The sequence below is a fragment of the Coloeus monedula genome (assembly GCF_965178545.1).
Source record: "Coloeus monedula genome assembly, chromosome: 2".
Taxonomy (NCBI): domain Eukaryota; kingdom Metazoa; phylum Chordata; class Aves; order Passeriformes; family Corvidae; genus Coloeus; species Coloeus monedula.
In genome coordinates this window covers 57599451-57612472 of record NC_138782.1, presented here as the reverse complement: position 1 = coordinate 57612472, position 13022 = coordinate 57599451, and the positions used below count along the sequence as shown (strand labels likewise).

At 42.3% G+C, this 13022-nt stretch overlaps 2 protein-coding genes across 2 annotated transcripts in view; one reads left to right on the top strand and one right to left on the bottom strand.

The window, feature by feature from the left end:
• The window catches only part of SYTL3 (synaptotagmin like 3), a gene marked incomplete at both ends in the record, with an annotated part of 29112 nt that extends 25199 nt beyond the window's left edge, over positions 1–3913 (top strand). The window contains 4 exons of the mRNA XM_082302429.1: positions 145–244; positions 1346–1454; positions 2340–2545; positions 3783–3913. Of these exons, the coding sequence (XP_082158555.1) occupies positions 145–244; positions 1346–1454; positions 2340–2545; positions 3783–3913 (546 nt within the window). The remainder of the gene's footprint in view (positions 1–144; positions 245–1345; positions 1455–2339; positions 2546–3782) is intronic.
• A 1052-nt stretch (positions 3914–4965) lies between these two features.
• The window catches only part of EZR (ezrin), a 37480-nt gene continuing 29423 nt past the window's right edge, over positions 4966–13022 (bottom strand). Inside the window, exons 8-13 of the mRNA XM_082276667.1 lie at positions 10210–10373; positions 9149–9279; positions 8317–8477; positions 7916–8008; positions 6732–6983; positions 4966–6439 (exon numbers count right to left, since the gene is read on the bottom strand). Of these exons, the coding sequence (XP_082132793.1) occupies positions 6275–6439; positions 6732–6983; positions 7916–8008; positions 8317–8477; positions 9149–9279; positions 10210–10373 (966 nt within the window). The 3' untranslated portion in view covers positions 4966–6274. The remainder of the gene's footprint in view (positions 6440–6731; positions 6984–7915; positions 8009–8316; positions 8478–9148; positions 9280–10209; positions 10374–13022) is intronic.

Below are 13022 nucleotides of genomic sequence, written 5' to 3'. Positions count from 1 at the left end.
AATCACCCCTATGAGATTATTGAGGGGAAAATGCTGTCAATCCAGCCCATTGGCAAGATATGTTGGAAACACAGATAAGCTGAGAGAAGGATGTGGAAGAGAATGATTGCAATAATGCAGACTCCTGTATGTCCCTTTCTTCAGCTTGAGAAGCCTGAAGATGAGCTTATCCAGTACAGCGGTGAGCTCCTTGTGTCTGCAAGGCTGTCAGTGCCAGCCCAGTATCAAAATCTCCAGTTTGAAGGTATAAAATGTTTGGCATACATGAGTGCTTAACAGTTGCTCTTAATGACTTTAGAGGTCTTTTCCGACATAAATGATTCTATGATTCTGTGAATTCTTTGGCTAGAAAGGAATTGAGATCCATGAAGGACTGGCAAAGTGTCTATGTAATATTCCTGTATGGATTTTTTAACTACTACAGCAAATGGTGCTTTTTGGTATTTTATATCTTAGATTATTTAAAATCAAAACATTTTTAAGCTTTTGTATATTTGTTGTTTTTAATGCTAGCAAAAGTTGTACATTATAATGACAGCTGTATGATGCATCCAGCTGTTTTCCAAACTTGTGCCTGTCATGATGTTACCAGTAGAGATCATTCTGGAGGTGAAACAGCAGTTCTGCTGTCCAAGGCAGAGATTGCCAATTTAGGGAAAAAGTGGAAGGGAAGTATCTGCAGGGGTACCAGACCACTAAGTATTACTGTAGTATGTCAGAGCAAGCACCTGCTGGTGGAAATAAACACTTTGGGAGGGAGAGATAGGAAAACCTCCTTTTCCTTACCTCCCTAGACCTTAGTGAGGTGTACAGATGTTCAGAGCTCTAATAGTGCTCTCTGTGTCAGGACCACAGCAGCAGGTAGATACCAATAGGAAGCTCTAATTAGCTGTTTTGTTATTTTTGTTCCCTTTTCTTTACCAAATGGCCTTAAAGTTACCAGCTCAGTATCTTCCCTATGCCCACCTGTTTTGGGTCTCTGCTCTGTCCCTCGATCTGTGAGTGGAGCAGTATCACACCATGGGTTTGGCTCTCTCCCCTGCTTCTGACTGTTCCAGAGAAATGCTTCTGTGTGTACTGCCCCGTGTTTACTTTTCACAAACACAACAGAAACCTTTGTCTTTGGAACAGGGATCACAAAGCAGCCAGCTACTCACTGCTTGGTTTTCTTTGTGTGTGAATCATTCACTGTACAAACGTTCAAATCTTTCAAATGTTCCTAGTCCAGCCTTATGACTCCTTATCTCAGTAGTGCCACTTAGGCATTCCCCTACTTACTTTTAGCAGCCTTAAGCTATGAGCTGAACTAACTGGGCATTTCATGTGATAAGTGCTCCTTTTTCAGGAAACAGAGACCAAGGGGTTCTCAACTGCCAGCTTCAGGTTATGATATTTGGGGCCAAGAACTTGCCCATGCTGAGATCTGCTGGAATGCTGAACTCCTTTGTTAAAGGGTATGTCTGAGACCTAACACATCAAATAGAGAATGTCACACGTGTTCTGTGCAAATGTACATATTAACATGTTTTCAGCAGGAGACTGGCTTGGGAAAGTGGCATTGCCCCACACTCTTTGTCAGACTTCCTATTAATGGTGACCCTTGGGTGTCTGCAGAACAGCAGCAGTTTGCAGGGTGGTGACAGGTCCCACCTGTCCTTTTTGGTCTTGAACTTTAGATTTTAATTATATTAGATTTAGAGTTCTCTAGTTTAGGTATGTGCTCTTAGATATTAGGGGAGAGGGGAAAAAAAGGTGCAAATAAAGAGGGTGTTGTCACAGTTTCAGCTGTGCCTTTGCAGAATTAAGTATAGCTCTGGATACACTGAAACTTTTATCCTCTTCGTTCTTGACATTTTAAAGAGAAGGAACTGAATTTTTCTTCGGTGTGCTGAGTAGCTTGTATGTGGGATCTTTTTACTTCCTTGCTGTCAGGCATCAGATGCCACTGGAAGTATGATACTGGGGTAAACTTACATCTCATAAAGCCATTTCACCTCTTGTGGCACCCACCTTTGGTGAAATGGGTGAGCATTTAATCTCCTGAAAGGCAGGTTTCAGGCACTATTGGGTTGCAGCATGTAGAGCAAAGATGCCCTCAGCAGTCAGTGACAGCAGAGTCAAAGCAGACTACAAGAGCCTACTTGCACCTGCTCTAAAGGCTGGCAGGAAAAGGTGCAAGTCCCAAAATAAACACAAGAGCACCATGTTCTACCTTGCACTAAGGCTGAACTTGTTTCCTATCTAAAGCAAACCAAAGGGCCCTAGTTGGTTATTGAAAATGTTCCATTTTCTGGTTGAGAAGTCAGTAACCTTGCTGAACTGTTATTTTTTGGGGGAAGTTGTCTTATCCTTCCAGACCAAGCAGATGTAAAGCAAAAGTCTCCTGTCCTGAAGAAAGAAGCCTGTCCACAGTGGAAACACTTGTTTGTCTTTGATGGTGTGACCCTAGCTCAGCTGCAGCAGTCATGTCTACACCTGACTGTCTGGCACAAGTCAACTTTCAGCTCAAGTGATCAATTCCTAGGAGGAGCCAAGCTTGGTGCAAGTAAGTTCTTTATCACTGAACATTGAAAGTAATTTGGGAAAAAGTTCGTTTAGTTTATATCCCAAGCAATAATAATCACACTGTACTATTTATTGCTTGCTATCATGTGCCTAGACATACAGTCCCAGCCTCTTTCCTAAGCAACTTGCAGTCTTGGGCTCTGATACTGCAAGGACTGATGCAGGTGCTTCAGTTCAGGTCTGTGCAGAAGATCAAGGTTGTCACTGGAAGTTTTCAGGAAAGCCATATGTTAGCGTGGTGATTTTTAGGGTCAGAGCCATGCTAAGACAAGCACAGAAATGGTGTGGCTCTAGCTCACATAGAGCTCTACATATTTTTAAAGACTTATTCCTGTGTTTTCTATGAATTGGCTTATTTAAAATAACTTCTCATCAAAAGGAAGCAGGAGAACTAAGCATCTCATAGACTCTAACCTTGCTTATGTTTGTTGTTATTATTTTACATCCACAAATCAATCCAATCCAATAAATACAGGAGGTGAAACTTGCTCCAAAGGGGCTGTTGGATGTTTGAAGTTTTGGCCTATGCTCTAGCAGAAGTATGAGCTTTCTTTCTCAAGGCTGAGCAATGTCTGAGAAATCCTCTCCTCACTGACTAGGCCCTGTTGCACTGGTAGTGGAGCAGGGCAGCATTGTCCCTTGAAGGCTGCCCTACAGTCTCCCACCCTTGTCCTCCCAGTGCGTTAAGTGCCGTGGGTTTCCGTATTTGAGAGGAAAGGATCAAATGCTGTTTTGGTATCAGCATGCACTTTACAGGAGTATTATCACTGGTGGTAACTCAATGTCATGCTGCAGGCTTCCTCATGAACTTTTTTTGCTTATCCTGTCCAGCATTTGCCTTTCTGCTAGAGCAGGGACTCTCTGCTTGTAAGTGATCCAAGCCCTAAGCCTGGAAATGCATTGAAGGCAGTGGAGATGAATTGAAGCAGGACGCTTAGCAGAATTGCACTATTGTGGGCATGCACACTTGCTCTTCTGCTTTCAGTCATACAACCAAAACTTTTTCTTTGCTGCAAGTTGCACTCTTCAGAGAGTGATTCCAGTTTAACAGGATGTAAATAACTGTTCCAAAGTATAAACACCGTTTTTTGCTATTAGTGCCTTAGGAATTACAGAACAGCTGAAATGACTGTACCAGTGTGTGAAAGGGTTCGCCAGAAGCTGGGTAAGGCCAGGTGAAAAGTAACTCTGTGATCTTTCCTTTTGCTTTCTTGCAGAGGAATTTTTTGGGTCTATGGACCTTGTGTCTCAGGCAGTGCTCCAATGGCGGGAAGTGCTCTGCAACCCAAACACGTGGACGGACTTCACACTTGTACTGCATTCAAATAAGGAAAACTTTAAATCATGAGAGGTTATCACACAACAATTTTCTTTCCCCACATCTGATGTTTTAAACTGAAGTAGTACATGCACTTCAGGTCTAGGAAAACAGACACTGCAACAGCATCTATTCCAGTTTTTGGGGAATAGAATTATGTATTTGAACATGTGTCAGAGTCTGAATGTTTTATTTCTTCAAAAGTTAAGGCTTTAACCTCTGTCTCTTGCTGGAATGTAAGGATAATGTTGTTTCTGCAGGAGTGACAGCCTCAGTGTGAGATGTATTATGCTGACAAAGCAACAGTAGCCAGACAATATGCAGCTTTCTATTTCCAGGCCTAGCAGAACTGTTACAATTTAATTTAAAGCACAACTTGGACTACTTCAGAAAAAATAACTGTTACAGCAAGGCAATGACATTATTTCGCTCTGCTGTTGATGTTTTAGGCGCGGAATTCAAAACCAGCTTATCTTTGTCTGCTTGCTGCAAACGGGTGATGCTAATGTCTCTGTGCTTCAGCATTATCTACACTGCCACTATTTCATGTGATCCTAAAAAGCTTTGGCCTGTGGCCATGTCTCTCAAATGTGTGCTATCGCCTGTGCTTAGAAAGTCAAATGTATAAATTGTCAGTAGCAGTGTGGGACCACAGCCAGTGGAATAAGGGTGGGCATAACAAGTTCCTTCTTATCAGCTGCCACTGTAAGACATAGGGTTGTACAGCACATGGCAAGAGTTTAGCTAAGTTCATCATTTCTTCATGTGAACAGGCTTAGGGCCAAATTCCTGTGTCAGTTTGCCTTGCCTTGGATGTAGCTTTACAGTCAGCAGAAACTTCTTGTGTACAACTGTACCAAGTGCTGCTGAGTTATACTTTCAGTCCTGACTGCAAGTATTCCTCCTTCTTCCTTTCTAGGTCAGTGTGGCTTTTAATTATTTGAGATTCAAAGACACAGGGACCCATAAGCTAAGCTCAGGAACTAAAAAAGCAGTAGCACAACTTACACAAAATACACCCCACACAAGAAACACTTCACTCCATCACCTTTGTTACTTTGCAGATCTTTTATTTAGATGGTTGCTGCTGCAAATAAAAAAAACACCCCACACAAGATTCAACTCAAGTATAACGCAGCACAGATATTGTAAATGGAAGAGAAAAGGTGACAACATACTGTATCTCACTTTCTAACAGATTTTCAAGGAAAAAGGGGAGAGTGGGGGAAGGATGGTCACAGAAATGCTCTCTACTAGAGAGAATACAACTGTGATATAAACAAGCAGTCCCTTCATCTTTGGAGTCTGAAACTTTAAATCAAACATTTAAAAAAATTAGAAAATTTGTTAGAAAAATAGGTGCAGTAAAATTGTATATATTGGATCATGTGTACATCTAACAGTTTCCATTAAGTAAAAAAAAGATCTTTACAAATAATGCTTTATACTAAATAATCAGTTGCACTGTATCAGACTACAGTCTTGTTTAGGCATTTTTACAGATGCAAGTCTTATTAAATCTGAAAAGTAACAAAATATACAGAGCAAAACTATTTCCCTTTAACTAGTAATGCAATTCATGTATTGCATGTTTTATATATATATATAAATACTACACTATAAGTGATCAGTAATGAAGCTGGAATGCAAACACAGTGGTCTTAAATTCCAGGAGTATTTGCTTCTTGTTACATGAAGAAGGTATCAGTGTCCCTATGCCACTTCTGAGCCATCACTGCACTGTTTCTCCAGTTGAAAACAGCAACCAGAAAATATCTAATTTCTACACAAAGTAGGTCTGAGGTGTTGTCAGTTCTTTTGTGTGTGGGGGGGCAGGGGAGGGAACATGGGCATCAAGACCAAGGGAAAAACAGGGTCTACAAGCACCTGTGTGTGGAGGAACAACACCCATACAGGTGCTTGCAAATCCTAAGTTCTACAACCTGTCTTCTCAGCTGTCATACTTTACACTGTAGCTAATACTAAAAAGATATATTGGCACAAAATTCACCCACAGATGCTTATCTTTAGACCAGGCTGAATCCAGCACCTGCACAGGACACACATCTTTAAATAGAAGCATGGCCTGTTAAAATTTTCTTGCTTAAAGAGAGATGTGACATAAGGCCTTTTGGCACTAAGCAAAGGCATGAGCAAGTTACCAGGATCTGTGGTACATTAAGTTTTAAACTATACCAAATTTCACAGAAGGTTCAGAATAAAAGGGAGATTCAAACAGCTCTGGGTTTAGAGAACATTTGTTAAGTGTCATACAGTGACCCCTCCTCAGAAAAAAATACCAAACCAAAAAACCAATACAACAAAACCCCAAAACAAGAACACAGCATTAAGATCTGCCTTTCCCACAGTCCTGTCTTCTTACAAGCATCTTTACATTGCCTCAAACTCATCAATTCTCTGCTTGGTGTTGCCTTGCCGGATCTGCCGCAGCGTCTTGTACTTGTCCCGTCCCTGGCGCATGTTCTCCGAGTGGATGATATCGTTTTGGGTCCTCTTGTTCTCATCTCGAGCCTGGGCCAGCTCATCTGTCAGTGCCTGCAACATGAAGAACATTAAATACAGGTTAGATGTGAGAAGTTCTCAGCTCCTGACAGTTGTTAATGCCCGGACAGAGAAGTGACGTGGATACAACACAGGCTTTCTATTAACACTGTGGATGATTTAAGCAATGTCAAAGCTTGAGCAATGAGAGTAATCTTTATATACCTTGCCTTTATTTCAAACTTCCTATAGGAAATGTAAACAAAGAGAAACTGCCATACTTTTTGTGTTTAACCAAGTGGAATGATTGTTTCAATTGCTCTGCCTCCTCCAAGCAGTGCCTTACCCTCAGCTGGCTCTGTACACGTGCGTTCTTCTCCGCCTCAGTGATGCGCTTCTCCTCGTTGCGGTCATTCCTGATGCCCTCGCTGGAGAACTCAGCGCTGTAGGCAGAGTACTCAGAGCCCTCATCTTGCAAGTTGTCATGGACATGGTAGTTCACTGGCTCATAGACAGGGGGTGGGGGTGGAGGTGGAGCAGTCATTACCAGGTGTAACTCCTCCTTGGTCTTTACCAGATCCTCTTGTGCTTCCCTGGCCTTTGGGAAAAGAGTGAAAAATATTTTAAATGCATTTCTTGCTTTAAATCAGCTTCATGAACACTTAAATGCTTATCTTCCCAGTTTTTTTCAATCTACTATGAAAAGTAAGAGAGGATTAAATGTCTGCAGCTGATGGTACTCTATTAGAGAACTTTTTTTTGCGCTAGCAATGCTATCACCATCATCAGGCACTGTGTAATGTTCAGGGGTCTGAACAAAGAATATTCATCCAATAAAACAGCCCAGGAAAAGGTTCTATGGAAAGCTACAGTTATCTTCATTCTGTTCTCCATCCATGAAGAGCTGTAGGCTGAAGAGACATGTGTTCCACAGAGTAAGAACTTGGGAATCTAAGTTGGCATTTTTAATGAAATTACACACCAGGCAGTCACATTCCCTGCTACTGCAGTGGTTCTGCCCTCCCATGTGTCCCATGGCGCTTGCTGGGGGACACTGGGAGCCAACACTCCAAGCCTTGTGGGGTTTGTCTTTGGTTTTAATGCAACACTTTATTAAACTCTCCTGATCCAGGTACCAGGAAGCCACTGACAACAGCACTCACTCCTCAAAACAGATACTTGCAGTGTGGCTGCATCTGCAGCATCTTCTCTGGACTGACATAATGTTTTCAGACATTGTATCATGGATTACATGCATTATTTATTCATGTGCTCCTTCCTCTCCAAGGCTCCAAGACAATGATCACATTTTTAGGTTTTATACAGGCTTTCATTCTGACTTGTGATGAATGTGCAATATGCCTGCAAAAACACCTTTCTTCTAACAACCCTTCAGTCAAAAGTTTGCCCTTCTTCAGTGCTGTACAGATGTTTGCCTCCACATGTTTGAGAATTCACACTGGGCTAAGCACCACAGTATGCTCTGCTTAAGCACAGACCTTTAGAGCAACTTGTAAAGAAGATACTCACTCTGATTTGCCACTCTTCAACTTCACTCTCTTTACGCTTCCTTGCCTCTTCAAGAAGTGCTATCTTCGCTGTATACTCTGCAAGCTCTGTAGCCTGTTGAATAATAAAATGGAAATTATAAGGACTCTTAACCCCCAACCCAACCAAAAAACCAAACACAACAAAAAATACATATATATATTATATATATATATATATATTAAATACAGTAATAGAGACTGAATAGGAAACAAAGAACTAAAAATTACATTGCTTATGATAGAAACCAGTGCCACAATCATGCCATGACATGGTCTAGTACTTCACTGCACTATGTTTTTCCCTGGACACAATGGCTTTGCCTTACTTAAGGGCACAGTAACATGCCTGTATATCTTGTTCTCAAAATAACTGGGTCTTACCAGCTGTTCCTGGCTCTTTATCTGGTCCATAGTTTGTCTCTCCAGCTCTTCCTTGGCCTGCAGAGCTGCCAAACGGTCAGCTTCCAGGCGTTCTGCCTCCTCCTGGGCTCGTTTCCTCTCCTCCTCCAGCTGAATAGCTCTTTGGATCTGATCTGACAGCTCTGCAAAGAGACAGATCAATGTGGTTAGTCCACAAGTCTGGTCAAAGCTAAGGAACTTCAGTCTCTTAGGTAACTGCAGAAGTCATGACAGGACTTTACTCCCTTCACTGTGCACCTCAAAGTAATTATTTGCATAACACACCAAGTAACTGGATTCAGAAGCAGTCAGATGTACACTGTAATTAAATCTTCTGTAAGATGTTTATACTGAAGTCTGTAACATTGACAAGACCCTGCTGCCCTTAACTGACAGTTTGCTGCATGGACCAGATGTTGCTGCCTCCAATGTGCTCTTTTGTGCTTTGAAACAGAAGCGTCCATTTCACTGGAAAGACTTGTTCCCAAAGTATGTTTTCTGTTAGGAGTTAGTAAAAAGTACTTGGGGGCTGAACTCTTGCTCACTGCTGGAAGAGGCTGTGCTACTTAAATCCTCCTGGCAACAGGGGAGAAGAGAGTTCCTGCCCTTTGGTTCCCAATTAAATCTGTAGATTTTATGCTACTTTCATGTTTTGGATGCACATCTGTATATCTAGCTGTATAGGCAGACATTAGTAAGTCTTGCCAAGAGATCCCAGTGTCACCAGATTTAGGCAAGGCATAGGCAGCAACCCGTACAACCCCTCTATGGAGCACAATACACGTGGTCTGGTCAGCCAGGACAAGTACTTTACCTTTCTCTGCTTTCTGAGTCTTCACTTCATACTCTTGTAGCCTCACCAGCAGCTCCTCCTTCTCCCTCAGCATTTGCTCTTTCTCCCTCTCAATTGTCTCTCTCCTCCTCTTTTCATCTTCTAGTTGTTTCCTGTTAGAAACACATTTCATGCTGGAAGCTCACTTTCAGACCCAAGCCACTGCCAGACAAGAAAGCAGGCTGGGAATCTCTCCAGGCAGCTGAATGGGAAAGTGGCTGCCACAAAACAGGAGCCAGCAGACAGAAATAGGCCATTCCTTCATCTCTTCAGAATTTTTGCTCAGTTTTAGATGCCCTGTTCCATAAAAACATTTGTATTTTTGTTGGTTACCACAGAAATTTAGAACACCAAACAGCTGCTAGACCCAGAGAAGAAAAACAGGACTTGTACTGCAAGGCAGAGCAGATGTAACTTTGTTACTTCTGTGGTATGGAACATCAAGGAGGTGTGAAAACATCAGCACTGAGGGAATGGGGACAAACAATCCCCAAGTACGGGAGAAAAGCAGCACAATTTCTTGAATCATAAGCAACCTGCAGCCAGTGGTAGAATTGCTATTCCCATTTCCTTGCCTGTACTCCTGTTCCTTCTGTCTTTATAGCACACACACATGCTCCCTGTGAAGGTTTCCCCTTACTCCCAACCATCCCATGGCCCAGCACATAAATTAGATACCAACACTCAAGAGTCAGGAAAACCCTTCTCTAGGCGCACAACACCACACCAGAGCCTGCTGTGCCTTTACTTGCACATTTCCTTGCAGCTCTTGAGGCTGCAGCCAGGACAGTTGACTGTGTAGACACAGGGCCAAGCAGGGAGAGTAACACGGTTCCACTCAGGACACCCCGGTGATCCCCCCTGTACTCCAGAGTTCCAGGACCACACGTGCTCCTCGTGAGCCTGGGATGGCTCAGAGCCTCTCCCAAGTGAAACCCCTGTTACTGACACCTGCCCAGCAGGTACAGCTGCTTGCTGAACCCCAGCACTTCAGGGTCATCTATTTCTGCCACCCCATGTCAGCTGCCTTTATCCAAGCCCACCTTTCCATTTGTTTCTGGTGCTTCTCCTCCCGGGCCTGGGCTTTCATCTGCTGCACCTCAATGGTGTCGGGCTTCCTGCGCCGCATGTACAGTTCATGGTTGCCCATGCAGAGCTGCAGGATCCTCTTGTTAATTCTCAGACGAGGGGCATAAAACACAAAGTCCTAGGAGAGAGACACCACAGTCCTTTTTTTCCAAACACACTTTCTCTTCTCCCAGCTAACTGCAGACAACATCTTGCTACTAATTTCATTCTAATTCAGACATACATGCAAGACCATTTAAACAATAACAGCAGGGACTGCAAATGTGATCTGAAGCCAAAACTATTGTGATTTATATTCCCCATTCTACACAGAACTGACAAGTCACTCTTCTAGAAAAAGCATCTTTTAGAGAAAATCCCAAGTTGATGAAGTCTCATTTAAATGGAGATTGTTAGATGTTGCAGAAGATTCTGGGCTGACAGGTAAACACCTGGGCAACACACAGACCTCTAGTACTGAGTAGTTTTTCAGTTTGCAGTTTGGTGACTGAAAGACAAAGCCCAAACTACAAATGTAACTGTAGAATTTCTTGATCTATCTGAATCAACCTTCAAGGCCCCACGTGTGTTTTTTCAGAAAAAAATGCCTTTCAATATAATTCTTTTCTGTTCCATGGCATTTCCTAGTTAAGTTGACCTAGGCTGTTACAAGAGCGTCAAATGAAAAATAATTTTTAACCACCAACCACATGGGTTATTTGGAACACCAGGTTGCAGGCAGTAACAAAACACAAGATATTCTAAAATTTCTGGTTCAATAAAAAGGACATTCCCAAATTTCTCATTATATGTTATAATCAGACTTTTTACAGAAACTATAAACCAGATTAGATTTTCTAGAAGAAAACCAGCTAAGGAAGGGATAGAGGAGGCCCGAGTTCATTACCTCCCTTGATGATTTTTCTGAATCCACAACCACACACATTTACAACACAGTCTGAACTTACACAGTAGACAAACATTCTTGTCCTTTTTCTGTGTACTACAGGGACAGTGGGCAAGATGCCACGTTACCACCATAAACCAGTGCCCATTCCTTGGAATCACTCTCCTGTGGATTGCCTCACTTTTAGCCATAGATGGAACCAGGAACAGAAGCACTGATCATGTTTTTAACTGCTTGAGCTCAGAAGCACAACTGTGAAGCACAACAGTCTCTGGGAAGACTGGAAGTCACACTAGAACAATTAAAAGCTCCCTAAGTGGTATTAAAATGAATGTGCAGACAAAGACTGATTTTCTCTGATGCATTTCCCTAATGCTCACACAGGCTGCAGAAGAGGCAGTCAGGGCAGTGTGTTGTGCTCTCCCTCTAAATCCTGCTGGAGCCATTCCAAGCTGCACAGGTCTGATCCTGTGATCCTGATAACTGACTGTAAGCTGCTCATCCAACCTCCTACTTCTGACAAGTAATTGGAAAAACAAACTGTGCTCATTGTGCTGAACAAGTCCTATGCTGAGGCAAAGCTCACTTACATGGAAGTAAATACTGAGGGCATGGATGGTGCTTGCATTTGTCATTTAAGGCCATAATCAAGGGACAAAATATTCAAATAAGAATATAAAAGAATTCCTTTCTTTCCTCATCCCCAGCCTACTCCAGATCTCACCTAACTGGGAGCATTGCATGTCAATATTTTAAAGATAATGTGCTGAAGACCTTGGAGTATGTGGGCAGACAAGCATAAAAGTTAGAAAGCTTATTCTGGGCAAGGTGCCACAGGACTCTACCCTCTACATTACTGTCAATTTAAATACAGGCATGTAGAATCCTCCAAATTAAAAAATTAAAAGAGCACTTCCAACCCACATCTTGGTTGGACTGAGTATTTTGCTGTAGTTATAATGCCTTTATCCTTTTTAAAAGGAGACACAAGCACATGAAAAGACCCAGACAACTTCCTGAATATTCAGAATTAGTGCCCAGATAAATTCTTTTTTTAGGCACAGCTTTAAACATACTACCAGCCAGAGGGAAAAGAACAATTGACAGAGAAGGAGGAAACATAAGTGAGGTTTTCAGTGTTAACACCTTTCTGCATCAGCCTTTTGCAAGCCTTCCATTTCAAACTCAGTCAGATTTACCCTCTGGGGAGTGGGTGGCAAGCCATGATGTGTGTTTTATAATTATGTACAACACATGCAAGAGGCTCTTCTGTTGAGAAAAGCATGCCTGACAGACCAGCTTTCTGTCTCTGGGGAGTTTTGTTGGTTTTCACTAACAGCATCACAGAAAAAAGCTCCTCTCCCCCAGGTTCTTATCTGGGGGAAGGAAGAAATCCCTGCAGCACAACTGTGCATTAGTATCATTTCAATTACTGCAAGGATCTTTTTCTGTTAGAGATATTTATAAGCCATCATCCTTTGCCAAAGCCAGGCTGCTTATTATTTCTCAGGGCTGTACTTACCCACCAAGGCCAAGTATTGGGGTGGGGGAAGAGCAGAGGAGGTCTTTCTCAACTACTCCAGTAATTTCACAAGACTGACAGAATGACATCCACCTATACCAGTTATTCCACCTTATGTTCTCCACAGGTCAAAGTAAGTTTCTAACTCCTCGCTAAACTAACTCTGAAAACGTACTTTTAAATATTGAAAAGCAACATTCACAGGTACCTACATTTCAGTTCTCCACCAAAGTCGTATCCCTGAGATTTACCTTGGTGTTCAAGAAAGCAAATGAACACCACATTTTACTTTCTCAGTAGTGTGGAAGTGAGCAGTGATGAATGGGAAGCCATATGTGTCCACGTGGTTTTGCAGTAGC